This window comes from Microcaecilia unicolor, chromosome 10 (genome assembly GCF_901765095.1).
Source record: "Microcaecilia unicolor chromosome 10, aMicUni1.1, whole genome shotgun sequence".
In the NCBI taxonomy this organism is placed as follows: domain Eukaryota; kingdom Metazoa; phylum Chordata; class Amphibia; order Gymnophiona; family Siphonopidae; genus Microcaecilia; species Microcaecilia unicolor.
In genome coordinates this window covers 16,668,181-16,694,826 of record NC_044040.1, presented here as the reverse complement: position 1 = coordinate 16,694,826, position 26,646 = coordinate 16,668,181, and the positions used below count along the sequence as shown (strand labels likewise).

Genomic DNA, 26,646 nt, shown 5'->3' with positions numbered 1-26,646 from the left:
TGAATGGCGAGAAAAGGAGAAGATTCAGGCGGGAGGGAGGGCACAGTTGGTGTATGTTTATGAAAGAGAGGTTCTGAATATTAGGGCAGGGGAGTGGATGGAGGATTTAGGATTTGATATTTAAATACTCACATTTCCAAGCCTGTACTCAAGATTAAATGCATTTCTTGCCCCAAATGGCTTACAATCTAAGGGCTAGATAAATGGGCCTTCCTAATGCAGCTTTCTGCACGCAATGCACAGTGCTGCAAGTGTGGTGACAGGAGCATGTCAATTTATGTATATTACCCCCATCTTATTTTCTCTACACTGGTTGCAGATTTTGTCCAGAAATACATTTAAAGAGCACTTCTTTGGTGCATAAAATCTTGAATGACAGTGCACCAAGTTGTATTTCAGCATCTTTGAAGCATTAATGTCCCCTGAGGATGCTAATATTAGAAGACCAGTGTTTACTCGTCTCACTCACATGCTTTTCTGTAACAGGATCAACGCTTTGGAATTCTTTACCAGCTGATCTGTTTATGGTTTATTGCAATTTAGTATACTGTGTTTCATGCAAAGAACGTTAAAGCAGTTTACGCATATTCAAAGCTTTTAGACAGAAAGGGAAAGGAATGCCATCAGTCGACAAGACGGTAGGAATAGGTAATGGGAAGGTGAGAAAGGGCATGCAGGTCACAAGTCTGCTGCATCAGGAAAGCTTGGGCATAAAGGTGGGCTTTCAGTGCAGACCTAACTTTAATGAAAGATGGCTCCAATTGAATAGGAAGTGGAAATGGGTTAGGGGCTAGAAAGAACACACTATTTTTTTTTTTGTTACATTTGCACCCCACGCTTTCCCACTCAATGCAGCTTACATGGGGCAATGGAGGGTTAAGTGACTTGCCCAGAGTTACAAGGAGCTGAAGTGGGAATCAAACTCAGTTCCTCAGTTCCCCAGGACCAAAGTCCACCACCCTAACCACTAGGCCACTCCTCCACTGTTGCTACTATTTGAGATTCTACATGGAATGTTGCTATTCCACTAGCAAACAAAGCAAACACTGGGCCTTCAGGATTGAGAAAAATGTAGTTCTTTATTTATAATGGAGACCCGACACGGTCCGTGTTTCGGCGTACAAACGCCTGCATCAGGGGTGTGGTCCTACGTGTAACCATGGGATCATGCGCACTTCAGCACTGGGCCATTGCAGTCTCTAGTACCTGGCTCTGGAATGCGAGGCGTAAATGGAATGCAAATAGGACCACACCCCTGATGCAGGCGTTTGTACGCCGAAACACGGACCGTGTCGGGTCTCCATTATAAATAAAGAAATACATTTTTCTCAATCCTGAAGGCCCAGTGTTTGCTTTGTTTGGTTGTTCTTGTATACTGTATTCCCTCTCTTTTGTGACGCTATTCCACTAGCAACATTCCATGTAGAAGTCGGCCCTTGCAGATCACCAATGTGGCCGCGCAGGCTTCTGCTTCTGTGAGTCTGACGTCCTGCACGTACGTGCAGGACATCAGACTCACAGAAACAGAAGCCTGCGCAGCCTTCTACATGGAATGTTGCTAGTGGAATAGCAACATTCCATGTAGAATCTCCAATAGTAGCAACATTCCATGTGGAATCTCCAATAGTAGCAACATTCCATGTAGAATCTCCAATAGTATCTATTTTATTTTTGTTACATTTGTACCCTGCGCTTTCCCACTCATGGCAGGCTCAATGCGGCTTACATGGGGCAATGGAGGGTTAAGTGACTTGCCCAGAGTCACAAGGAGCTGCCCGTGCCTGAAGTGGGAATTGAACTCAGTTCCCCAGGACCAGAGTCCACCACCCTAACCACTAGGATTCAAGACGGGAACTTTATTTATTTATTTGTTTATCAATATTTATAGCCCACATATCCTATAAGGAATAAGGAGGAGAGGGAACAGACAACCAGAAACCTAGTGCAGAACAAAGAAGGCCTGAGGGGATGTAAACAATAGCGATGGGAGAGAAATATTGAGGATGACCTGTGTGATCTACTTTATGGGTAAAAGTTAGGAGTCTGTTCTAAACTTATCAGGAAACCAAAGACGATCACATTTTTTGGCACAGCATAGGGTACTGCTACCACTATCCTAGTATTTTATATGAACTTTTACCCCGACACAGTCTGAAGGCAAAACGTGGCCACTCTGGGAATTTTAAGAACGAAAGAACTTGCACCTTCTTTTTTTCAACCATGGTAATACAGCAGGGCCTCCAACAGACAAACCTAGGCCTGGGGCAAACAGGAGTGGAGGAGTGGCCTAGTGGTTAGTGCAGTGGAACATGGAATGTTGCTATTATTGGAGATTCTACACGGAATGTTGCTGAGTGGAAGAGTGGCCTAGTGGTTAGAGCAGTGGTCTTGCAATCCAGAGGTGGCCGGTTCAAATCCCACTGCTGCTCCTTGTGATCTTGGGCAAGTCACTTAACCCTCCCTGTGAGCCCTCCTGGGACAGAGAAATATCCAGAGTACCTGAATGTAACTCACCTTGAGCTACTACTGAAAAAGGTGTGAGCAAAATCTAAATAAATAAATAAAATGCACCCCTGCCTGCTCACTACTGCCACTCCCCCCCCCCCCCCCACACCTGCTGACTACCACTGCCTGCCACCAGCACTGCCCCCTCACCCAGGGACCTAGCTATAGGTGGGCCTGGATGGGCCCAGGCCCACCCAGTTTCGTCTCTAGGCCCATCCTCACCTTCTCCCACCCCCACTGTAGCGCTGCCTGCACTTCACGGTCTCTGTCTCCCACCCTCACGGCACCGCTTTCAATTTGCTGTCAGCGCTGCCTGCCTGACAGCTGACAGACGCGGCACGACGTCCTCCTGCTCCAGGGCCTTCCCTCTGCTGCGTTGATTCAACTTCCTGTTTACGCAGGGTGGATTGCACGCGGCAGAGGGAAGGTCCCGGAGCAGGACGTCGTCGCGCCGCATCTGTCAGCTGTCAGGCAGGCAGCGCCGATAGAGCGCTGCCGCGGGGGGTGGGAGACGGAGACCATGAAGTGCAGGAGAGGAGGCAGCGCTACGGTGGGAGGTGAGTGGAGGCAGCGCCGATAACTTTAAATGTGCTGCGCGCTTGTGTGTGTGTGTGGGGGGGAGGGGGGTTGTAGTGCCCACCCATCCAACCCGCTGGCCCACCCAAAAATTGTCTTCTGGCTACGCCACTGCCCTCACCTGGTTCAATATATACATATTGTCACTGAGAACTTGTACAATATGATGCCCTGTGGACATGTGATATAACAATTAATGTAAAAGCTCCTGCTCTGAATTTTTTTTTAATTGCATTTTATTTTTTTAAAACTCTGTCGCCATCCCTTTAAAAGTACTATACTGCCCGTCTATTTCAAGCCACAAAGTTTATCAAGCTACAGTTTCCAGTTCATAGCTCAATACACAATTTTCAGTCATCTAGCACATAACAACCGATTTGAGACTATTAATGGCTACTGCCACTGCTTTGCGAGGCGTTACTGCCTTAGGGCCAGATGTACTATGTATTTTCCCCATAGTCACAAAACTGTAGTACATTCAGCCCTTAGTAAGCTGCTTTCTTTCCCAGTTTGCACTCAAGAGACTCCTTTATAATCTGGTCAAGGAGGCCTCTGTGTACAACTGTCATAAAACTTGCAATGACCTTTCCATTTGCAGAATGTTATCATAGTGTGCTGAAATGCAGACAAGCACAGGCAGGCTGTATTTACCATCACCAGGAAGACATATCCTATGTTTTCTCAGTGTAAAAATACTAACAACGGGGCCTTGTTCAGTGCAAACAAGAGAAGGCATCCTCATTCACATAATATTCTGACTCTTTACGAGCAGACAAGAATATACAAAGAATTGATAAATACCTATGTCAGTGCAATACACTTGCTTTTTTTTATGTAACGAAACCGTTCAGCACGAGATATTTCAGATGTACGTAAAGCAGAAAGGTCGGTTCCTGAAAAAAAGGAAAGGAAGAAGGTGTGTGTTTGTAGGCAATAAGCGTGTTGTACTGAATATAGCACAGAACCCACTGGTAAAGCGTAAAAAATTAAAAGTTCAAATTGCACCAATCTGTTCATAGAGGATTGCTCAAAATAGTGAGTATGCCAATTACTACTAATCATTTCTATAGCGCTACCAGTCATACACAGCGCCGACAATCTGGTTCCATCCCATCAAATTGGCACAGGTTCTGTATGTACAAAAAGCTGGAAACATCTGGGTTTCATTGTTTTTCTATTGGTGATTTTGAGTGTTTGTCAGTTGCCAGTTTCCCCTGAAGATGCCATAATAATGGTGCTGAATATACATACATGTAAGCCGCATTGAGCCTGCCATGAGTGGGAAAGTGGGGGTACAAATGTAACAAAAAATAAAAATAATGGTGAAACAGTGATTTCCTCTCGGGATTTTCTCCTGCTTTTTCAGTTTTCAGATGAATGACTTTGGACACTTCTGCCTTTAGTTATACTATGGACATTTTGGCTGATGTGTTTTTTTTCTGTGACCAATGATCGAAGGGGAGCTTTTAACATTTTCATCAGTTGTAGATGTAAGTCTTAAAGCCCTAATATTTCTGAGTCTTTTTTCTCCACATTTTTAAATTGCAAGGCAGATGGCAACACTCTGAATAGAAGAGAGATGAATGCTTTTTGATTTCAATTACCCCAATATTGACTGGATAAATGCTACATCAGGGAGCACCAGGTAGATAAAATTTCTACATGTAATAAATGACTGCTTCTTGGAGCAACTGGTCCAAGAACCGACAAGAGGGGGAGTCATTTTGGATCTGGTCCTTGGTGGCATGCAGGGAATGGTGCAAGAGGTGGCGGTGTTGGGTCTCCTGGGAAACAATGATCATAACATGATCAAGTCTGAGCTACCATCTGGTATGAACCTGCAAAGGAAATCTACTGTAGCTGCATTTTCGAAAGAGTGACTTTAATAAAATGAGGAAAATGGTTAAAAAGAAACGAAAAGGATTGGCTGTAAAGGTCAGGACACTAAAACAAAGATCCGTGTGCAAATCTCATAGCATGCAACTCAAAAGGGGGTGTGGCCACGGAAGAGACATGGGCGGATCAGGGGCATACACTAAAGATGCACGCAATATTACTGAATTCCATGGAATCCATATCTACGTTACACGCCAAGATTTATACCAGGTTCCAGCTGGTGTAAACCCTCATGACCAAAGTTTGGCATGGAAATCAGCTCTAACCACTATTCTATAAACAGCACCCAACTCGCAGCGTCATTTTATAGAACAGTGCTCTGTGTGAGGTTTTTTGGCACTGTTTTTTGAGCACCATTTACTGAACCCAGTACAAAATGTGGCCACCGCTAGCTGTGATCTACTATAAATAACATAGTTATTACTAATCTGCCCAGTAAGGTGGCTAGGGCTGTACCTGCCATTCCATGCAGGTTACATCTCCTCCATGCCTTTGTTTAGGATTATAACTGTTCCGTGCAGGTTACAATCATTGCCTTTGTTTTCAGGGTTACAATTCCTGCCCCATTCAGCCTAAATGCCTTTATAGTTTTTGAAGTGTAAAAGGCATTGAAGTTTTGTTTTTAGTGGAAATTCTCTATACTTTGATTCTATGGTCTTCCTTGAGATCCTGGGGCCGATATTCAAAACGATTTAGACAGCCATTAACCAGTTAAATTGGTAGGTCGGGACTAGTCGCCAATACTCAGCAGCACTTAACTGGTTATCAGGCTTATTTTCGAAAGAGGACGCCCATCTTTCGACACAAATCAGAAGATGGGTGTCCTTCTCACAGGGTCGTCCAAATCAGTATAATCAAAAGCCGATTTTGGACGTCCCCAACTGCTTTCCGTTGCAGGGATGGCCAAAGTTCACAGACTGAAAGCCCACCTCTTTAACATTGCTTTTGACTCGTAACCACTCGCCTCCACCTACCCTCCTCTCCTCCTTCCTGTACACAGTAATTGATTTGATTTGCTTATTTTTTGTCTATTAGATTGTAAGCTCTTTGAGAAGGGACTGTCTTTCTTCTATGTTTGTGCAGCGCTGCGTACACCTTGTAGCGCTATAGAAATGCTAAATAGTAGTAGTAGTAGTAGTAGTAGTAGGGGCGTGTCGGAGGCATAGCAAAGGCGGGACTCGGGCGTGCCTAACACATGGACGTCCTCAACCCATAATGGAAAAAAAGGGTGCCCCTGATGACCACTTGGACGACTTTACCTGGTCGTGTTTTTCTTACGACCAAGGCACAAAAAGGTGCCTGTACTGACCAGGTGACCACCGAAGAGAATTGGGGATGACCTCCCCTTACTCTCCCAGTGGTCACTAACCCCCTCCCACCCTCAAAAATAATCTTTCAAAATATTTTGTGCCAGCCTCAAATGTCATACTCAGCTCCATCACAGCAGTATGCAGGTCCCTGGAGCAGTGCACTTCAGGCAGGCGGACCGAGGCCCATCCCCCCCCCTCCTGTTACACTTGTGGTGGTGTGAGCCCTCTAAAACCCACCACAAACCCACTGTACTTACATCTAGGTGCCCTCCTTCACCTGAAAGGGCTATTGTAGTGGTGCACAGTTGTGGGGAGGCTCAGCACACAAGGTAAGGGAGCTATGTACCTGGGAGCAATTTATGAAGTCCACTGCAGTGTCCCCTAGGGTGCCCAGTTGGTGTCCTGGCATGTCAAAGGGACCAGTGCACTACGAATGCTAACTCCTCCCATGACCAAAGGCCTTGCATTTGGTCATTTCTGAGATGGGTGTCCTTGGTTTCCATTATCGCCGAAAATCAGAAATGACCAAGTCTAGGGACGACCATCTCTAAGGACGACCTAAATTTCAAGATTTGGGCGTCCCTGACCATATTATCAAAACGAAAGATGGACATCCATCTTGTTTCGATAATACGGGTTTCCCCGCCCCTCCACCAGGACGTTTTGAGGGGCATAATCGAACGCGAACGCCCATTTGTAAAAACGTCCATCTCCGAGAACGGGTCCGTGAAGGGGCGGGCCGAACTGTATTTTCGAAAAAAATGGACGTCCATCTTTTTTTTCGAAAATACATTGGATTAGGGCGTTTTTTGAGCTGGGCGTTTTTGTTTTTTAGCGATAATCGAAACCGAAGCGTCCCAGCTCAAAAACGACCAAATCCAAGGCATTTGGTCGTGGGAGGGGCCAGCATTCGTAGTGCACTGGTCCCCCTGAGATGCCTCTATGCCAGCCTCAAATATCATACCTAGCTCCATGACAGTAGTATGCAGGTCCCCAGAGCAATTTTACTTTAGTTGGTGCTGCGCGGGACCCATGCAGAGAGGAAAAATCGGAAGAAAAAAAAAAACAAGCAAGCAAGTGCAGTCAGGGACGTCCAAATTAAAAGATAGTAAAAGGGGGAATTGGACCAGCAACCTTTTGATTACAAGCTCAGTGCTCTAGCCAGTGCACCACTGATTAGACGTCCTTCCCTTTCCATTAAGTCTCTCCAAGTTTCTGTCAGCCAATCACAGCTCATTTAGCTGACATCTGTGTCAGCTAAACAGCGGTGATTGGCTGACAGAAACTTGGAGGGACTTAATGGAAAGGAAAGAACATCTAAGCACCTGAATAAGGTGGCTCACTGGCTAGAGCACTGAGCTTGTAATCAGAAGGTTGCTGGTTCGATTCCCCCTTTTACTATCCTGGTAATTTAGACGTCCCTGACTGCACTTGCTTGTTTTTTTTTTTTTCTTCCGATTTTTCCTCTCTGCATGGGTCCCGCGCAGCACCAACTAAACTAAAATTACTTCGGGGACCTGCATACTGCTGTCATGGAGCTGGGGATGACATTTGAGGCTGGCTTACAAGTTGGGAAAAAAGTGTTTAACATTCGTTTTTTTTTGGTGGGAGGGGGTTAGTGACCACTGGGGGAGTCAGGGGAGGTCATCCCCTGTTCCCTCCGGTGGTCATCTGGTCATTTAGGGCACTTTTTTGGGACCTGTTCGTGAAAAAAACGGGTCCAACAAAAGTGACCTAAATTCTCTCTGAAAACGCCTTTCTTTTTTCCATTATCGGCCGAGCACGCACATCTCTGCTCAGCCGATAACCATGCCTCAGTCCCGCCTTCACCACGCCTCCGACACGCCCCCGTCAACTTTATGCGATTATACCGATTTGGGCACCCACAAGAGAAAGACGTCCATCTCCCGATTTAGGTCGGAATTTCGGCGTTTTTCTCTTTCGAAAATAAGCCTCTTTGCGTCCCCCACCACTACCTACAGCTGGTCACTCTGCCCTCACTTCACCTCAGAACAGTATTGAGGCAGTTAGAGGGATTCACCAGCACTACCCTTTAATAGAAAGTAACGTGGCTGCAGCTCTTGAAGACTTGGGGAGAGAGAGGAAGGTTGATCCAAAAGCAATACTACATGGCAGTGTTGCCAGACTTTTTGTAAAAGCTGCACTCTGTCCTCAGAGTAGTGATGGAAGTACCTGGCACACACAGGTTCGGCTCTGTTCTCTGTATCAGTGTTACTCGGCCGTTCCACGAAGCATTTTATACCCATGTAATAGAGGCAGTGCACGCAAATGATCTAACGTATATTTATTATAGCTATTCTGAAAACCAGACTGACTGGGAGGAGGGAGGGGGGTACTCCAAGTTTGAAAAAATTGCTCTATATTGTAATAAAGAACCTGTTCAGCACAGAGGATGGAAACACAAAGAGTGCCTTACTTTATAATTCATAAAAAATAGATACGCTACCAATTATTTGTAATTTATCAAGCACAACTTGCTTAGGCTGCTCACATGCTGTGCTTCCCACTGGTTATACCTGGTATCATGTCGTATTCTAAATTCCATGTTCATGTTCTGAATTTCAATTGAAGCTGAAGCCGGTGATTTGTGGTGCATGTCAGGCTACCTCTAAGTACTAGACCGGCAAACAAAAACAAAGATGGAACAGCAGATCCTTGTCACCAACACAAATAGCCTTAGTGGTTTCCCTTTTCATGTTTATAACCCTCAGTGTCTTTATTATACTTTTCCAGCACAGGACTCTGCTCCTAGAAGAACTGGGATTACTTGTACATGTGTGACAAGTTACATAGTTTGCATGCTTCACAAGCAAGCAAGCAAGCAAGCAAGCAAGCAGGGGGAACTTCCAACGCAGCAGATGATGGATCAAGTCTCTGCTTTGTGTGTTTTTTTTTTCCAGAGCTTCATTCTAATTTATATAGGGTTAGAAAAATATTAAATGACAGCACATAAAGACCTGAACAATCCATAGTCACACTCATTATCAATGCATGATTAAATCAACAAAGAATGTGACATAAAATACTTGATCATGGTCTGTTTTTGTTTGGCATTTCTGGGACAAAGACTATAGAAGTCCGCCCACCATGGTCCTTATGCTCCAACTACTGAAGCTGCCCTTCAAAGCCCACTCCAGCCTACCTGAATCCATTTTGTCATTTATATTATATTTTTTCCATTTATTTTTCTTTAATTTATGTTATTTTAATGTTCTTATGCATAGACTCCTGAGGCAGGCCAGTGGGCTGAAACACGGCCATATCGAGTTGTTATTGCTGATCAATAAACCTTCCATACAGCATCATCATTATATTGAGTCACCTTCACTGGCTCCTGAGTGTTATTATTTCCGCAAGGTCTTTTGTCGCCATCTAAGCGCCACTCGACATATCAACACACTTGTAGCCATTTAAGTTTTGTTTTTTTATACCACCCATTTTCTAATTAGAGATCCTCTGTGTTCATCCCATGCCTTTTTGAATTCCATCACTGCTTTTGTCTCTACCACCTCCCTCAGGAGGACATTCCAGACATCAACCATCCTCTCCATGAAAAAGAATTTTCTGACATTACTCCTAAAGTCTAGCGTTCTGCAACCTCAATTTGTGTCCTCTAGGTTTCCATGTTCCCTTCCATATCAAAGTAGGGTACACACAAAAAGTAGCACATATGAGTTTGTCTTGTTGGGCAGACTGGATGGACCATGCAGGTCTTTTTCTGCCGTCATTTACTATGTTATGTATTAATACCTTTCAAGCATATAATCATCTGTATCTTATCTCCCATCCCTTCTTTCCTCTATGGGATACATATTCAGGTCTTCCAGTCTCTTCTCATATGCCTTTTGGTGTCAGTCCCATACCATTTTTACCACCTTCCTCTAGACCGCTTCGAGTCTTTTTATATCCTTAGCAAGATACGGCCTCCAAAACTGAACAGAATAGTCCAAGTGGGGCCTCACCGATGACTTACACACTTTCTTTCTTCTGCTGATTATGCTTGTATGTCACACTATAGATACCTTATGTAATTCATCTGCATGACATTTTCTTAGTTTTGTCTGTGATGTTAAAAATAAGTTTTATATATTAAAAACACACACACACACACACATATCAGTAACTAATGGGTGCTTTCCACTTCTAATCATAGTCCCCTGCCCCCATATTAACATATATAAGATGACAGCTGCATGGATTTCCGATAAACAGGGTCAACTTGTGTTACGAGATAGCACAAAGGATGACATTTGAACGTACAACTACATTTATTTGTCCTGTTCACCACCAATGTAAAAAAAAACTTCTTTTAGGTTTAGCTTCTTTAAAAATGCAGTGACTGAATCCTCACTCCTGATTATTCACTGTGTTAGCGCCTTTCGCTCTGAGTGGGTGGAGACGGCTTCAGCGTTGTGGCATCATGCCATTTCCTGTTAATCAAATCGGGAGCCACATCGTGTGATAAGCAAATTTGCATTATAATGGGGTTGAGCTGTACTATGTTTCTCCTCACAGAATCTGGAGGAAGAAGAAGATACACACCATTGTGTGCATTTTTAACTTGCTAATATTTAAAAAGGATACTGTCCAATATGAGGGTAGTCAGTGCGTGGTATGCAGAAAGATCCTTCATTTCAGTTATTTGGTTGAAGGAAAAATCCACCTCCTGGGGGGAAAAAAAAGCATCAAGAGAGTGATCCAGACTATCTTTTCTAAAGTAATGTTTTCCTTTATAAATGTAGACAATTGTCTTCAACAAGAACTTCTATTAGGACAAACAGCTTTATTGAAGCACTAGTAAAAGAGGCCCATTTCTGAGCAAATGAAACGGGCGCTAGCAAGGTTTTCGTCGGCAACACCCCCCCCCCCCCTGCAAACCCCTTCATTGTTGTGGCATTGCTCCGCCCTCAATGTCATGACGTTTGACGCAAGGGCGGGGCCCGTAGCGATTTCCCACCCCCCCCGCCTCCCTGCCTCCCTCCCTGCCAACCCCTTCATTGTTCTGCCATTGCTACGCCCTCGAGGGTGGGGCCCGGAGCGATTTTGGTGGCTTCACCACCACGAACCTTCAAACCTTTTTGAAGGAAGTCAGGGCTTGGCTTCACTGGCGTCACTGTCTTCAGAACGTTGAGGGTGAGTTTTATATATATAGATTGTAGGGTTACCATATGTCCGGATTTACCCGGACATGTCCTCTTTTAGAGGACATGTCCGGGCAATCGGGCGAATTTTGCCAATCTGCCCCTTTGTCCGGATTTCTGGACAAACAGGCAGGGTGGTGGGCAGACAAACGGGCAAATTGCTAGCCTCCCCTTCCCTTACTTCTGCCCTGGTGGTCTAGTGACCTCTTCCGCCTTCAGGGCAGGAAAGAGCCCCCTCTTTCCTGCCCGGAGCGCTGCCCTGCATGCATCCTTCCTGTTCGAATTCCGTTACCGTTTTCATTTCCACCACCTCCCGCGGGAGGGCATTCCAAGCATCCACAATTGACCATAACCTATCACTAGAGACCCAAGCGAAATCCACCATAAAGAAAATGTTTTTCTCAATGTGGAAACTCAAAATGTGTGAAACCATTCTTCCCAAGGGAAATACTTCATAACATGGTACAGTCAATGGTACTAAGTCACGCAGATTACAGTAATGGAATCTATGCTGGATGCAAGGATCAAATCATAAAGAAACTTCAGACCGCCCAAAACACAGCAGCCAGGCTAATATTTGGAAAAACACGTTTTGACAGCACCAAACCACTCAGAGATAAATTGCATTGGCTACCAATCAAAGTACGTATCACTTTCAAAATCTGCACGACTGTTCATAAAATTATTTACGGCGAGGCACCAGGATACATGACAGACCTCATCGACCTGCCAACCAGAAACACCACAAAATCTGCACGATCATACCTAAACCTCCACTACCCAAGCAGCAAAGGACTCAAATACAAATCCACCTATGCATCCAGCTTTTCCTACCTAAGCGCACAACTATGGAACGCATTGCCAAAAGCAGTAAAAACTACGCTTGACCACCTAAATTTTCAGAAAGCACTAAAGTCAGACCTGTTCAGAAGAGCATACCCCACCGACCCAACATAAAAATACCTGGACACTTGCGACACAATGTAACCAAAGACCGTAACGGACATTACCTGACTCTTCTTCCCCCTTTCCCTCCCTAAGTTCCCCCCAATTGTACCTACATGTTCCTCATTCTACTACAATATCACTTGTATTCATTCATACCATGTATTTGTTCAGACCGGAATCGGCTAACACCGTTAACGGTTATATGTAAGCCACATTGAGCCTGCAAAAAGGTGGGAAAATGTGGGATACAAATGTAACAAATAATAATAATAAAATAATAAATTGCATGTAAAAATTAGGCATGTGCACAAATTTGCATCCATAATTTTGAGCACCAAATACAGAATTTCAGGGGGAGGGGTTATATGCACACTTACCTGCAAAAGTGCTAATATGAGCACAAGAAGCATGTAAATGTAGGTGCCCAGTTACAGAATTACCCTTTTTGGGTCTGCAAGGAAAGAAAACCACTCCGTTCGTTTTGCCTGTTGCTGCTGCTGTCTGAATTTATACTCTACCTTAAGATTCCTGGGTGGCTTGAAATCAAAGAATGTTTGCAGCTCATTGTTTGAGACATTAAGCTCTAGCAAATATGGCATGTGACTGACACAAGACAAATCTAGAAAAGAAGAGAGTCTTTCATTCAAAGTACAGCCTAACACAAAAGAAAAACTGCAAACAAGCTGAAATCAAACACACTAAAACCCTCACTAAATCTATTATGTACAAAAAGAACCTTTATTCTTTCCCACTGTATTATTCAAGAAAAAGTGGTGTGCAGATTAAAAAAAAAAACACACACACACAGTACTTCTGGATACCTGCTGGGTCCAAAATTGAGACCGCGAGAGGCTGCCTGCATAAGTGCCGCAATCGGTGCTGACCCCAGTTATGCAATGCTGAGCCGTTTATCCAGAGCTTTTTTTGGGCCGGCTCAAACTTAACTGGCTAAGTGAATATTCGGCACTGGCAGATTAAGTTTATAGCGACCAAAGATAGGACTGTTATTTAGGCAGTCTCATTTAGTTACTAAACTTAGCCAGCCAGCGCTTGAATATTCGCAGCTAGCTGGCTATATTGCACGATATAGTCAGTTAGCTGCTATACACTAAGGAGTCCTTTTACAAAGGTGTGCTAGCATTTTTAGGGTGCGCTAAATGCTAGAGTTGCCCATTTATTCCTATGGGAGTCTCTTAGCAGTTAGCGTGCGCTAATAATTAATGTACGCTAAAAACGCTAGCGAGCCTTTGTATAAGACCCCCTAACTGTGAATATTCAGGGAAGGTAACCAGCTATCTCCCACTGAATATTAGCGGTTAGCTGGCCAAATGCAATTTAACCGGCCAGGAGTCATTCCTGGTCAGTTAAATAGCGCTGACTGTTGGTCAGGATAAGTCAAGACATTTATGTCTTTTCAAATACATGCCTAAGGACTCTATCACAGAGTTATAGAACCAGGCCTCAAGTATCACAGCACACAGACTCTATGCCAAAGATCTCCCGTATCAGGGTCCCTTTTCTAAGCGGCATACCTGTTAGCCATTAGTCTTAGTAGACTGACTGCACTGCCTAAAACCGGAAATGTGTTATTTATATATAGAAGATATGGTAAACGTTTTCTCTTACTGTTTTACTAGAGGGCCTTAACACTTCTTTAAAGGGGGAACTAGATGGCTCACTGCATTAGCAGAGAGGCAGTTTTATGCATACAGGATCAAAGCCAGCTCAGGCTTATATTGGTTGAAAGAGGACTCTGTGAAATGACTTGGTAGTCTAAATCTCTTTCCCAGTAGATGAGAATCCATATCACCTAAAAAAAAAAAAAAAATCCCCTCACAGTTATCACCTTTGCTGGCCTCTCTCAATGCAGGGGTCAAACTTATGGTTCAATAAGCCCGGCATCCTGTTTACAACAGTGGCCAATCCAAGTGACTTAGAAATATCTGGCAATCTTAATGGGGAGGGCTGTTCCCTGTTGCTCACTCCCAGTAGGTGATCATTTCCATGTCTATTTGGCTTGTAATTGTTAATGGATTTGTTCTCCAGAGCCTGTGTCCTGAAGAAAACCTTTCACACAGATGAGCGATGTCTTTCCAAGATCGACTTAGCTAATAATTGTTTACGGACTTTTCCTCTAGGAATTTGTCCAAAGCACTTTTAAACCTATCAGCTTTGACCACATCCTCTGGCAATACATTTCATAGCTTAACTGTAGATTGATGGGATTAAATCTTTTTTTTAAATCCATCACCAGTTAGTCTCATGTAATGTTAATTATACTAGTTACAATCTGAAAGGGTAAGTAACTGTTCCCTATTATCTTGTTACACATCGCACTTGATTTTATCCGCCCTGAAGAGGAGATCTTCAGAAATCAGGGTTGAGACATACTGGCAAGATATTATGCTATCCTCCAGCCCCAATACCTTCTATCCCTTTCTTGAATTTTCTTTACTCTGCCTTCCTGTCTTTATTTATAGTTCTGTTCATTTTCTGCTGTGGTTTTTATTGGTTCTGTACTGATGGATGTCCCCTAGACTACATATCAAGTATCAATAAACTTTACCCCTACTGAACTTGCTCTTTGGCTAACTGAAAACTTTTATTTCAGTGTCAATAATCCAGTAACTGCACTGCAAATGGTTTTTAAACCTTTCATGAAGGATCCCTTTTAGCGGGCGAGAATCATCTACAAACCAATTCAATCTTTCATCTTTCTGTCCACACTAAACAAAGGTACCAATTAGTACAACCTACAGCTATATCCAGGGGTGTGCTGGTAAATGTTTAACAACGGGCTCTCTCTCCGGGCATAGCCGGCCCTGAAAGTTTTTTGGGGGAGGGGGAACACATGCCTCTCTCTCCCCTCCCTTGTGCGAGCACACTAGGCATACCTTTGCCGAGCCCCACCAGCCAATAAATGGACTGCCACCATCCTCTGCTGCTTGTTTCTGGCTCTGAGCAGCATGAGGGAACCTTCTTGCGCTTGCATGAAAAGTCCCAGCCTGATGCTCAGAGTCAGAAACAAGGAGCGGGGAGCAGCAGCAGTCTATTTACCTGGCTGGTGGGGCCAGCATCACTGCCAGCAAAGTAAAAGAGAATTCAGGAGGGGGCCCAAGCCCACATTTTGGGAGTCAGTTGTTAAAGTAGCCACGGGGAGGCCTACTTTAACAACCGGCTCCCGAAATTCTTAAAAACTTAACAAACGGCTCTCGCAAGCCTGTGAGAGCCCGCTCCAGCACACCACTGGCTATATCTTTAGTGGTATGGAAATGTGTCTGCTGAAAACAGAACGGATTTCACAATTCATTTCACATAAGTAATTTATTGTCTTTAAGGTGGCAGCAGCCTGTTGTGAATTGAGGGGTCCCGAGCCCCCCAAGAAGGCTGGAGTGACCTTAAATCTGACTCCATCTCTAAATAGCACTAGTACTGGGGTAATCAAAGAGTTGTGAAGTTCTAAAAGGATTTGAGCTGAGACTTTGTACCTTTATGTCAGAGGGCCAAGATATTTGAATCCTACTACTCAAAACACCTCTCTTCCTAAGGGCATAGTTATCAACATGGATTACCATTAAAAGATATGTTATTTTACCATTACATTGTTCTTATTTAGCACAGGCCCCACTTTATGCAATGAGACCTAGTTACTAATAACTGGAGTTAACAGTAAAATAACACACCTTAAAAGTAGCCCATGTTCATAACTTCTCCCCCCCACCTTTAATATGGTTCCACATTGCCCTGAAAAGAAAAGGAATTCTGGTTCTAAGAATGATTTCATTAAAGAAGCAAATCTCCCCTCCCCACATAAAGTTTTCATGCAACATTAAAAGGTATCCACATGATTTCATTTGTCAAGGATTTGTAGCCATACACATAACATGCAGTGGCGTTCCTAGGGGGGCTGACACTCGGGGTGGATCGCCGATGCGCCCCGCCCCCCGGGTGCAGCGCCCCCACGGATGCAGCGCGGCCCCCCCCACAAAGGAACCCCCCGCCCGGGTGCATGCCGCTGGGGGGGGGGGGGGGGTGGTGCCGCGCGCCTGCCCGTCGTTCGTTCCATGCTCCCTCTGCCCCGGAACAGGAAGTAACCTGTTCCGGGGCACAGTGAGCATGGAACGAACGACGGACTGGCGTGCGCACGGCACCCCCCCATTCTACATGGAATGTTGCTACTATTGGAGATTCTACATGGAATGTTGCTATTCCACTAGCAACATTCCATGTAGAAGGCTGCGCAGGCTTCTGTTTCTGTGAGTCTGACGTCCTGCACGTACATGCAGGACGTCAGACTCACAGAAGCAGAAGCCTGCGCGGCCACATTGGTGATCTGCAAGGGCCGACTTCTACATGGAATGTTGCTAGTGGAATAGCAACATTCCATGTAGAATCTCAAATAGTAGCAACAGTGGAGGAGTGGCCTAGTGGTTAGGGTGGTGGACTTTGGTCCTGGGGAACTGAGGAACTGAGTTCATTTCCCACTTCAGGCAGCTCCTTGTGACTCTGGGCAAGTCACTTAACCCTCCATTGCCCCATGTAAGTCGCATTGAGCCTGCCATGAGTGGGAAAGCGTGGGGTACAAATGTAACAAAAAAATAATAAACTAAATGCACTTTTGTAATTCGTCCACTTTTTAATTTTTAGAGATTCTTACATACCTCTAATACTATTATATGAGAGGTCCAGATGTTGTAAATACACATACTCCGAGAGAAGTTCAACATTGTTTAGGTTACCACCCTATGAAAAAGAAATAATTTAAAAGCATTACTCAAGATTAATAAACCTTTGACTTAGAAGGAAGCCCTTTTCAGTGTAAACTCTCTGTTTAGCTTTTCCATTTTGCGACGCTCACCTGCAAGACCAGATTTAAATACGCCTGCTGAGAACCAGATCCAGTACGACCTAATACAGACAACCCTTCAGCAACTACTTCTGCTTTCAGCACCCCATCAAATTCATCCTGTAAAAGATTAAATCAGAGGTGAAAGCATGAATATATAACTAAATTTAATATATGTATTAATATCTTCACCAATCAACAGCAGACTGCCTGAGACAGTGTACCAACAGCATAATAAAACACACAGGGCCAGTGTTTCCATTAGGCGACCTAAGGGATCCACTAGAATGATGAGATTTGGGGTGGGAGGGGGCTGTGGCAAATGGTAGCCCAAATATTTTCCCCAGGGCGAAGGGGACACAACAGCCAGAAATAGCAGGCAGACTGGCACCTAGAGAAGGAAGCATGGGACCACAGCACATGGGTGCTGAAGGACTGCCATGTCCCTCTGCCTACTTGGACGCAGACTTCCTGTTACGAAGTGGGCAGGGATGTGATAGCCTTCGGTGCATGCTTGAGGCCCTGCATTTGTTCGATGAGTAGGGGTCAGCCTGCCTACTGAACTGTGGTTATTCCACACAGCTGCTGTCTTAAGCATGCAATTAAGACTAGAATGCTTAAGACAAGATTGAATCTACACAAACACAACATCAGAAACTATAGTGCTAACCAGGATGACACCTCTGTAAGACAGAATTTTGTCAGACCAGAGCACACTGCACTAATAATGCATGTGGGAAAGAGAAACTGAAGTACATATATGTGATACAAGGTTCCACATTAGGAGTCACTGACCAGGAAAGGGATCTAGGTGTTAGGTATTATTAGGAAAGGAATGGAAAACAACAACGAGGACTTTATAATGTCTCTGCGCATATCCAGCAGACTGCCAAAACCTGTCGCTTCTTCCTTTTCAACATCAACAAAATTCGCCCTTTCCTCTCTGAACACACCACCCGAACTCTTGTCCACGCTCTCATTACCTCTCGTCTCGACTACTGCAACTTGCTCCTCACTGGCCTCCCACTCAGCCATCTATCCCCCCTTCAATCCATTCAGAACTCTGCCGCACGTCTCATATTCCGCCAGAACCGATATACTCATATCACCCCTCTCCTCAAATCACTTCATTGGCTTCCGATCAGATATCGCATACAATTCAAGCTCCTCCTCCTTACCTACAAATGCACTCACTCTGCTGCTCCTCACTACCTCTCTACCCTCATCTCCCCCTACATTCCTGCCCATAACCTCCGCTCACATGACAAATCCCTCCTCTCAGTACCCTTCTCCACCAATGCCAACTCCAGGCTCCGCTCATTTTGCCTTGCCTCACCCTATGCCTGGAACAGTCTTCCTGAATCCCTACGCCAAGCCCCCTCCCTACCCATCTTCAAATCCTTGCTTAAAGCTCACCTCTTCAATGCTGCATTCGGAACCTAACCTTTCGAACATATAGGTTGCCCCAATCTGTCTGACCTATCAGATTAACTGTACATTTGTCTTTTAGATTGTAAGCTCTTCGAGCAGGGACTGTCCTTCCATGTTAAATTGTACAGCGCTGCATAACCCTAGTAGCGCTTTAGAAATGTTAAGTAGTAGTAGTAGTAATGTCTTTGTATCGCTCCATGGTGCGTCTGCACCTCAAATGTTGTGTGAAAATCTAGTCACCGCATCTCAAAAAAGATATAGTGGAATTAGAAAAGGTGCAGAGAAGGGCGACGAAAATGATAAAGGGGATGGGACGACTTCCCTATGAGGAAAGGCTAAAGCGGCTAGGGCTCTTCAGCTTGGAGAAAAGGCGGCTGAGGGGAGATATGATAGAGCTCTATAAAATAATGAGTGGATTTGAATGGGTAGATGTGAAGCGTCTGTTTACTCTTTCCAAAAAGACTAGGACTAGGGGGCATGCGATGAAGCTACAAAGTACTAAAGTTAAAACAAATCAGAGAAAATATTTCTTCACTCAACGTGTAATTAAACTCTGGAATTCATTGCCAGAGAATGTGGTAAAAGCAGTTAGCTTAGCAAGGTAAAAGGTTTGGATAATTTCCTAAAAGAAAAGTCCATAGGCCATTATTAAGAAGGACTTAGGGAAAATCCACTGCTTATTTCTAGCATAAGCAGCACAAAATGTATTGTACTGTTTTGGGATCTTGCCAGGTACTTGCAACCTAGATTGGCCACTGGGCTTAGATGGATCTTGGGTCTGTCCCAGTATGGCAACATTTATGTTCTTACAAAAAGGAAATTTCAGAACCATCCAGTTAACGTAAAGCCTTTGAAGTTGAAATGATGAAATATTTTGGCACCCACCAAAAATGTCGGGAAGTATTTTTTCATGGAGAGGGTGGTAGATACTTGGAATGCCCTCCTGCAGGAGGTGGTGGAGATTTAAGCTGTAACGGAATTCAAAAATGCATGGGAAAAAAACCACAAAGTAATCCTGTTTAGAAGGAATGGATCCTCAGAAGTTTAGCAGAAATTGGGTGGCAACATCAGTAATTGAGATGCAAAGCCAGTGCTGGGCAGACTTCTACGGTCTGTGCCCTGAAAATGGCAAGGAGAAATCAAGGTCAGGTATACATATAAAGTATCACATACAATGAGTTTATCTTGTTGGGCAGACTGGATGGACCGTACAGGTCTTTATCTGCCGTCATCTACTATTTTACTATGTGTGGCGAGAGCCTGGTGTGCTTCCTGCCCCCTCTGGGCTTTTTGGGAATGCCGTGGCATGCGTGGCTCCCCCCCATTCCAATGCCTATGTGCTGCGAGCCAATATTTGATTCCAAATTTATCAGGTTGCTTCCCATGTACCTTGCTTTAGAAGGAAAAAGCTACTCATTGATCGTCATGTTTTCTCCTGGTCCGTAGCGAGTAACGCCATTCTTGATGAAAGGATTCCAGACTTCAGAAACTAATGCAAATCTGTATTCAAGCAAACTGATCTTGGTGACTTTATATTAAACCGTGCACACTGTAAAATTTCCTGGAATGATTTTGTAGCATAGTGTCAGTGAAAAATCTAGGTTGCCATACAGTTTGCCAAAGACTTTTCACTAGAAGACTATTTGCGTTATAAGCACCACAAGCATATAAAGTCAAAATCAAGGCATCAAATTCCTCAAAAGAAATTGTCCAATTACCATCCTGGAGCTGTCTCCTGGCCTCAGTTTCAGTTTTTAAATGGCAGAAAATAGTTGCATCGATAAGCAATCCCTTTTTTTATTTCAAACTAGTAAAAAAGCCCCCCGTCATTTTTCTGATGCAAATGAAACGGGGGCTAGCAAGGTTTTCTTCTGTGTGCATGTGGGAGTGTGTGTGTCCCTGCCCTCTGCCCTCTCTCCCTTCCCCTGTGCTCTCTGTCCCCTCCGCCCTCGGAGTCGAGTCCTTCAGTGTTACGTTTCCTGCTGTTCTGCTGTGTTTGTGTTACAGAGATAGTGAGGGCTTCTGCTCTCTCTCCCCTCCCCCCTCTGAGTCCTTCACTGTTACAGAGAGAGCGATTTGATTTCGTGCTTTGCTGTGTTTTCCTTCACTGTTTGTGTTACAGAGAGAGCGAGGGCGGGGCAGACACTCATGGGGAAACCGGATATCTCTCCCCCTTCACACTTCCGGCTGGAGGCTTAATTTAGAACGTTGGTGGTGCCTTTTATATAGAGAGATTTGGCATAGGGCATCAGTCCAAGATTTTCTTGAAGTACATGTTGTTGGGCCCATCTTCCTGAAGCAGGATGTGCCGTCAATAACTTCCCAGAACCAGTTGTCGTTTTTGCCAAATAGAGAGGGAACATATACAGTGGGGGAAATAAGTATTTGATCCCTTGCTGATTTTGTAAGTTTGCCCACTGACAAAGACATGAGCAGCCCATAATTGAAGGGTAGGTTATTGGTAACAGTGAGAGATAGCACATCACAAATTAAATCCGGAAAATCACATTGTGGAAAGTATATGAATTTATTTGCATTCTGCAGAGGGAAATAAGTATTTAATCCCTCTGGCAAACAAGACCTAATACTTGGTGGCAAAACCCTTGTTGGCAAGCACAGCGGTCAGACGTCTTCTGTAGTTGATGATGAGGTTTGCACACATGTCAGGAGGAATTTTGGTCCACTCCTCTTTGCAGATCATCTCTAAATCATTAAGAGTTCTGGGCTGTCGCTTGGCAACTCGCAGCTTCAGCTCCCTCCATAAGTTTTCAATGGGATTAAGGTCTGGTGACTGGCTAGGCCACTCCATGACCCTAATGTGCTTCTTCCTGAGCCACTCTTTTGTTGCCTTGGCTGTATGTTTTGGGTCATTGTCGTGCTGGAAGACCCAGCCACGACCCATTTTTAAGGCCCTGGCGGAGGGAAGGAGGTTGTCACTCAGAATTGTACGGTACATGGCCCCATCCATTCTCCCATTGATGCGGTGAAGTAGTCCTGTGCCCTTAGCAGAGAAACACCCCCAAAACATAACATTTCCACCTCCATGCTTGACAGTGGGGACGGTGTTCTTTGGGTCATAGGCAGCATTTCTCTTCCTCCAAACACGGCGAGTTGAGTTCATGCCAAAGAGCTCAATTTTTGTCTCATCTGACCACAGCACCTTCTCCCAATCACTCTCGGCATCATCCAGGTGTTCACTGGCAAACTTCAGACGGGCCGTCACATGTGCCTTCCGGAGCAGGGGACCTTGCGGGCACTGCAGGATTGCAATCCGTTATGTCGTAATGTGTTACCAATGGTTTTCGTGGTGACAGTGGTCCCAGCTGCCTTGAGATCATTGACAAGTTCCCCCCTTGTAGTTGTAGGCTGATTTCTAACCTTCCTCATGATCAAGGATACCCCACGAGGTGAGATTTTGCGTGGAGCCCCAGATCTTTGTCGATTGACAGTCATTTTGTACTTCTTCCATTTTCTTACTATGGCACCAACAGTTGTCTCCTTCTCGCCCAGCGTCTTACTGATGGTTTTGTAGCCCATTCCAGCCTTGTGCAGGTGTATGATCTTGTCCCTGACATCCTTAGACAGCTCCTTGCTCTTGGCCATTTTGTAGAGGTTAGAGTCTGACTGATTCACTGAGTCTGTGGACAGGTGTCTTTCATACAGGTGACCATTGCCGACAGCTGTCTGTCATGCAGGTAACGAGTTGATTTGGAGCATCTACCTGGTCTGTAGGGGCCAGATCTCTTACTGGTTGGTGGGGGATCAAATACTTATTTCCCTCTGCAGAATGCAAATAAATTCATATACTTTCCACAATGTGATTTTCCGGATTTAATTTGTGATGTGCTATCTCTCACTGTTACCAATAACCTACCCTTCAATTATGGGCTGCTCATGTCTTTGTCAGTGGGCAAACTTACAAAATCAGCAAGGGATCAAATACTTATTTCCCCCACTGTATGTTATGTCGTCTTTCAGCCTGTCCAAGAACTTGCAAAGATCTTCGTCAATTGGTTCTTTCAGATGCATGGGATGGCTCATCAATAAGAGCCTTGCACACACCTCTTTAACAAAGCTTACAAAAGTCACCCTCAATGATACAAATCATCCCCCAGTCCACCCAAACACACCTAAAACACTTCTCACACAACCTACCCAACATCCACCCATCTAAATCCTCTTCTACCTCAGCTTATAATCAACTGTATTTAAATCATGGACTGACTCTATCATAACCCTACTCTGTAAGCCACATTGAGCCTGCAAGAAGGTGGGATAATGTGGGGTACAAATGCGATAAATAAAATAAATAAATAAATAAAACCATTCAGATTGTTCGCTGTCGTCGCTATCCATAATGCGTGGGGTTAGCCATATATTTCTCATCGCTCTCAGAATCTGATACACCTCTGTTAGTGCTTTCTTTGTCTGAACGTCTTTGACCATAAAACATCTACAAGGCATGTTTACCAAAAAATAATGCAAACACGATATTGATCAAACACTACAGAATATGAAGTTTATTTAAAAAATTGTTTTCAATTTATAGGATAAATAGGACAAAAGAATGTATGACAGAAATTTTCTAGAAAAAGCTAGAAATTACTGGTCTCCACTTTTAGTATAAGCAGAAAGCATTAAAGCAACAGATTTCATCATAAACAAAGCCTGGAAACCACATACAAAAATAAGATAAAAAAAATCAACGCACAGGGCCAACAACCTCATACACAGTTCAAAGCTTAAATTATACGGTAACCAACCCTCCTGTTTACTAAGCTGCGCTAGCGCCAACACAGCCCATTCACTTTGAACGGGCTGTGTCAGCATTGAAGCACAGCTTAGTCAACAGGGTGGGGCAAGTTTCATCACCTTTTCTTCAAACTGAATAGACAAAGACCAACACCCCTCCTTTTCCTCTGACGGTGCTAAAGTTTTTAGACAGAGACCAATAATTTTTCCCACATCTAACAATCCAGATTGAGAAGTATTTAAAAAAAATGTCCTCCCCCCCCCACCCCCGATTCCACTACTTCACATCAAAAGTTGACAATTTAACTCCTTTGGTTTTTCTAGGTGTGACTGCTTATATCTTGGAAAGTACAATAACTAGTTCCTTGAAACCTAGATTTATTTGTTACATTTGCATCCCGCCTTTTCCCACTTATTAGTAGGCTCAAAGTGGCTTACATAGTTCCAGAGAGGTGGTTACAGACTCCAGTGTGAACAAATACAGTATAGGGGTACTATTACAGTGACAGGTACAGTGAAGAAGCATCGGTAAATAGGTAGGCGTAATTCAGACAAAATGTTAGGGTGTGATCAAGTGTCGGGGTTGAAAAATGTCCGTTTACTGATTAAAATGCCATATTTCATTATTCAGTGTTTATGTCAGATACTGTGGGGTATGCCTTCTTGAACAGGTGAGTTTTTAGGGTTTTTTTTAATTCTAGATGATTATTTGTAGATTTTGGCGTTTTGGTAGAGAATTCCACAGCTGTGTGCATACGTAAGAGAAACTTGACGCGTATATTGATTTATACTTCAGGGTTTTACAACTTGGGAAGTGAAGAGTTAAGTACGTTCTGGCTCATTCAATTGTGTTTCTAATTGGTAAGTCGATTAGTTCAGACATATAGCTCAGAGCTAGACCATGTATTATTCTGTGAACAAAGGTACAAATCTTGAAAGCGATACGTTCCTTGATTGGTAGCCAGCATAGTTTTTCCCGGAGGGGTTTTGCACTTTCAAATTTAGATTTTCCATAGATAAGCCTGGCTGCCGTATTCTGCGCAGTCTGTAGTTTCCTTAGGATTTGTTCCCTGCAACCCACATATACTCCATTGCAGTAATCGACATGTGTTAATACCGTTATTTGAATCATGTTGCGAAAAGTTTCCCTCGTGTAAAACACCAATGAGCATGAAAAAATCATAAGTTGCATGACATAATTTGCTCATAAATTAAAGGTAAACAATCTAATTTTGTTAAGGGTCAAAATGACCCTGTATTGAAAACTAGTTAGCAGCAAAATTCAAACAGTGTATACTGATAACAGATGGACTGCATAAATACAATTCATAAATACAGAACAGAAAGAAATGTTTTTTCCCCCAAGTTTATCACATTAGTACATATTTACAACCAAAGTAAAATTATTCTGCTCATTTTTGCATTTCATAGTATGGTCTTCCTCAAACAAAACCAATGATCCTTAATTGCTTCTAACAGCAAGCCGAAGGCTTGTAAGAGAAAGGAACGAACAGAACAGTACTAAATTCAAACCTTGACAGTGTCACATATGTATTTTATTTATATAAAAGAATAATAAATCACTCCTCCAAATATTTTTGTTCACAGCAGTGCACATAAGGCATGCATAATAAAAATAATTTTTTCAAACGTGCTCTAATGCAGAGGTCTGTGGAAGCAAAACAAGTATCTCCTATGGTGGAGTGTAGATGAAGAAGTGTTTATTTCGTTGGGGGGGGGGGGGGGGCAGAAGGAGGGAGAGTTATTGTATTGCTGGAGATGCTTTAGATTGATGGACCACAAAATGCAAGGAATATGAGAAACTCCAGCAAAGACAGAAACTTATTTATTCATAAAAATGTATAAACCGCCCTATCTGAACCAGTTAGCATTCAAAACGGTTCATAACAGTAAAATATAAGGTAGGACACCTGGGGCCCTGTTTATTAAGGTACGCTAGCATTTTTGTGCACAAAATTAGCACACGCTGTGTAGGCGCCCATTGGAATATTGTGGGCACCTAAATGGTTAGCACGCGCTAAAAGCACTAACGCACCTCTATCGCAGCTTAGTAAACAGGGCCCCTGGACAGCAGAACCCAAGGTCTTAACAAGGATACAGTACCCCTTTAGTGAAGAAGGCTGAGAACCTGTAGAAATGGGTTCAATTTCCACTGCAGCTCCTTGTGAGTCTGGGCAAGTCACTTAACCCTTCAATTCCCTAGGTAGATTGTGAGCCCACTAGGGAAAGAGGACGTACCTGTAAGTAATTAAGCCCTTGCCCATCCCCTCTCCCCCCACTCCCCTATCTGAACCAGTTAGCATTCAAAACGGTTCATAATAACAGTAAAAGATAAGGTGGGACATGTGGACAGCAGAGCCCAAGGTCTTAACAAGGATGCAGTGAAGAAGGCTGAGAACCTGTAGAAATGGGGTTCAAATCCCAACTTGTGAGTCTGGGCAAGTCACTTAACCCTTCAATTCCCCAGGTAGATTGCGAGCCCACTAGAGCAGGGATAGGCAACTCCGGTCCTCCAGAGCCGCAGGCAGGTCAGGTTTTCAGGCTATCCACCATGAATATGCATGAACTTGATTTGCATACACTGCCTCCATTATATGCCAATCTCTTTCATGCATATTCATGTTGGATATCCTGAAAACCTGACCGGAGTTAATGAAGCCCTTACCCAGGCCATCTCCATCCCCACCTCCCACCTTATAGCCCCAACCAGACCAGTCCAGACACCAACCTCCATCTCTTCCTTCCCTTTGCCAGTGGAGGCCCTGAGCCGGGGTTGCCATTCCCCCCTCGAACGCACGGCCTGGGTGCTGGACGCCTTCTTTGCCCTCGTCATTTTCTGTCGGAGCCAGAGAGCAGCAGCCTAGGACGGCGGAGGGGAAGCTCCTGTGATGCTACTGCTGCCTCCCGCTAGGGATTCCGCTGGCGCCATGTTGTTGTTTAGCAGCCTGTTGCCTGGATACGGACCCGGAAGGAACGCGGCTGAGCGCCAAGGCTGCTGGGAGTTGTAGTTCGTTTGGCCGGGGAGCGGCTACGGTCGCTGGTTCATTTTTTTTCTTTTAGTAATCAGATTTTTGCAATAGAATAAGAAACCAAGATTAATCAATATTGATAGTGCTTCCCGAATAGAGCTAGTTAATCTTAGAAAATAGATCGTTACCATGACTTTCACCTATCACATCACACTACAAAAAAAAAGCAT

The 26,646-nt window shown here is 44.1% G+C and overlaps 1 protein-coding gene across 3 annotated transcripts in view; it reads right to left on the bottom strand.

Annotated features, from left to right (window-relative positions):
- Positions 1-26,385, bottom strand: part of LRGUK (leucine rich repeats and guanylate kinase domain containing) — a 77,760-nt gene extending 51,375 nt beyond the window's left edge. Inside the window, exons 1-5 of one of the 3 annotated variants that reach the window (XM_030217064.1) lie at positions 26,176-26,385; positions 17,256-17,363; positions 17,059-17,140; positions 12,916-13,016; positions 10,893-10,974 (exon numbers count right to left, since the gene is read on the bottom strand). In XM_030217064.1, coding sequence (XP_030072924.1) covers positions 10,893-10,974; positions 12,916-13,016; positions 17,059-17,140; positions 17,256-17,363; positions 26,176-26,280 — 478 coding nt within the window. In that variant the 5' untranslated portion in view covers positions 26,281-26,385. Of the gene's footprint in view, positions 1-10,892; positions 10,975-12,774; positions 12,849-12,915; positions 13,017-17,058; positions 17,141-17,255; positions 17,364-26,175 lie in introns of those variants that run through there. The other 2 variants (XM_030217066.1, XM_030217065.1) reach the window with 2 other exon arrangements.
- Positions 26,386-26,646: the final 261 nt, after the last annotated feature.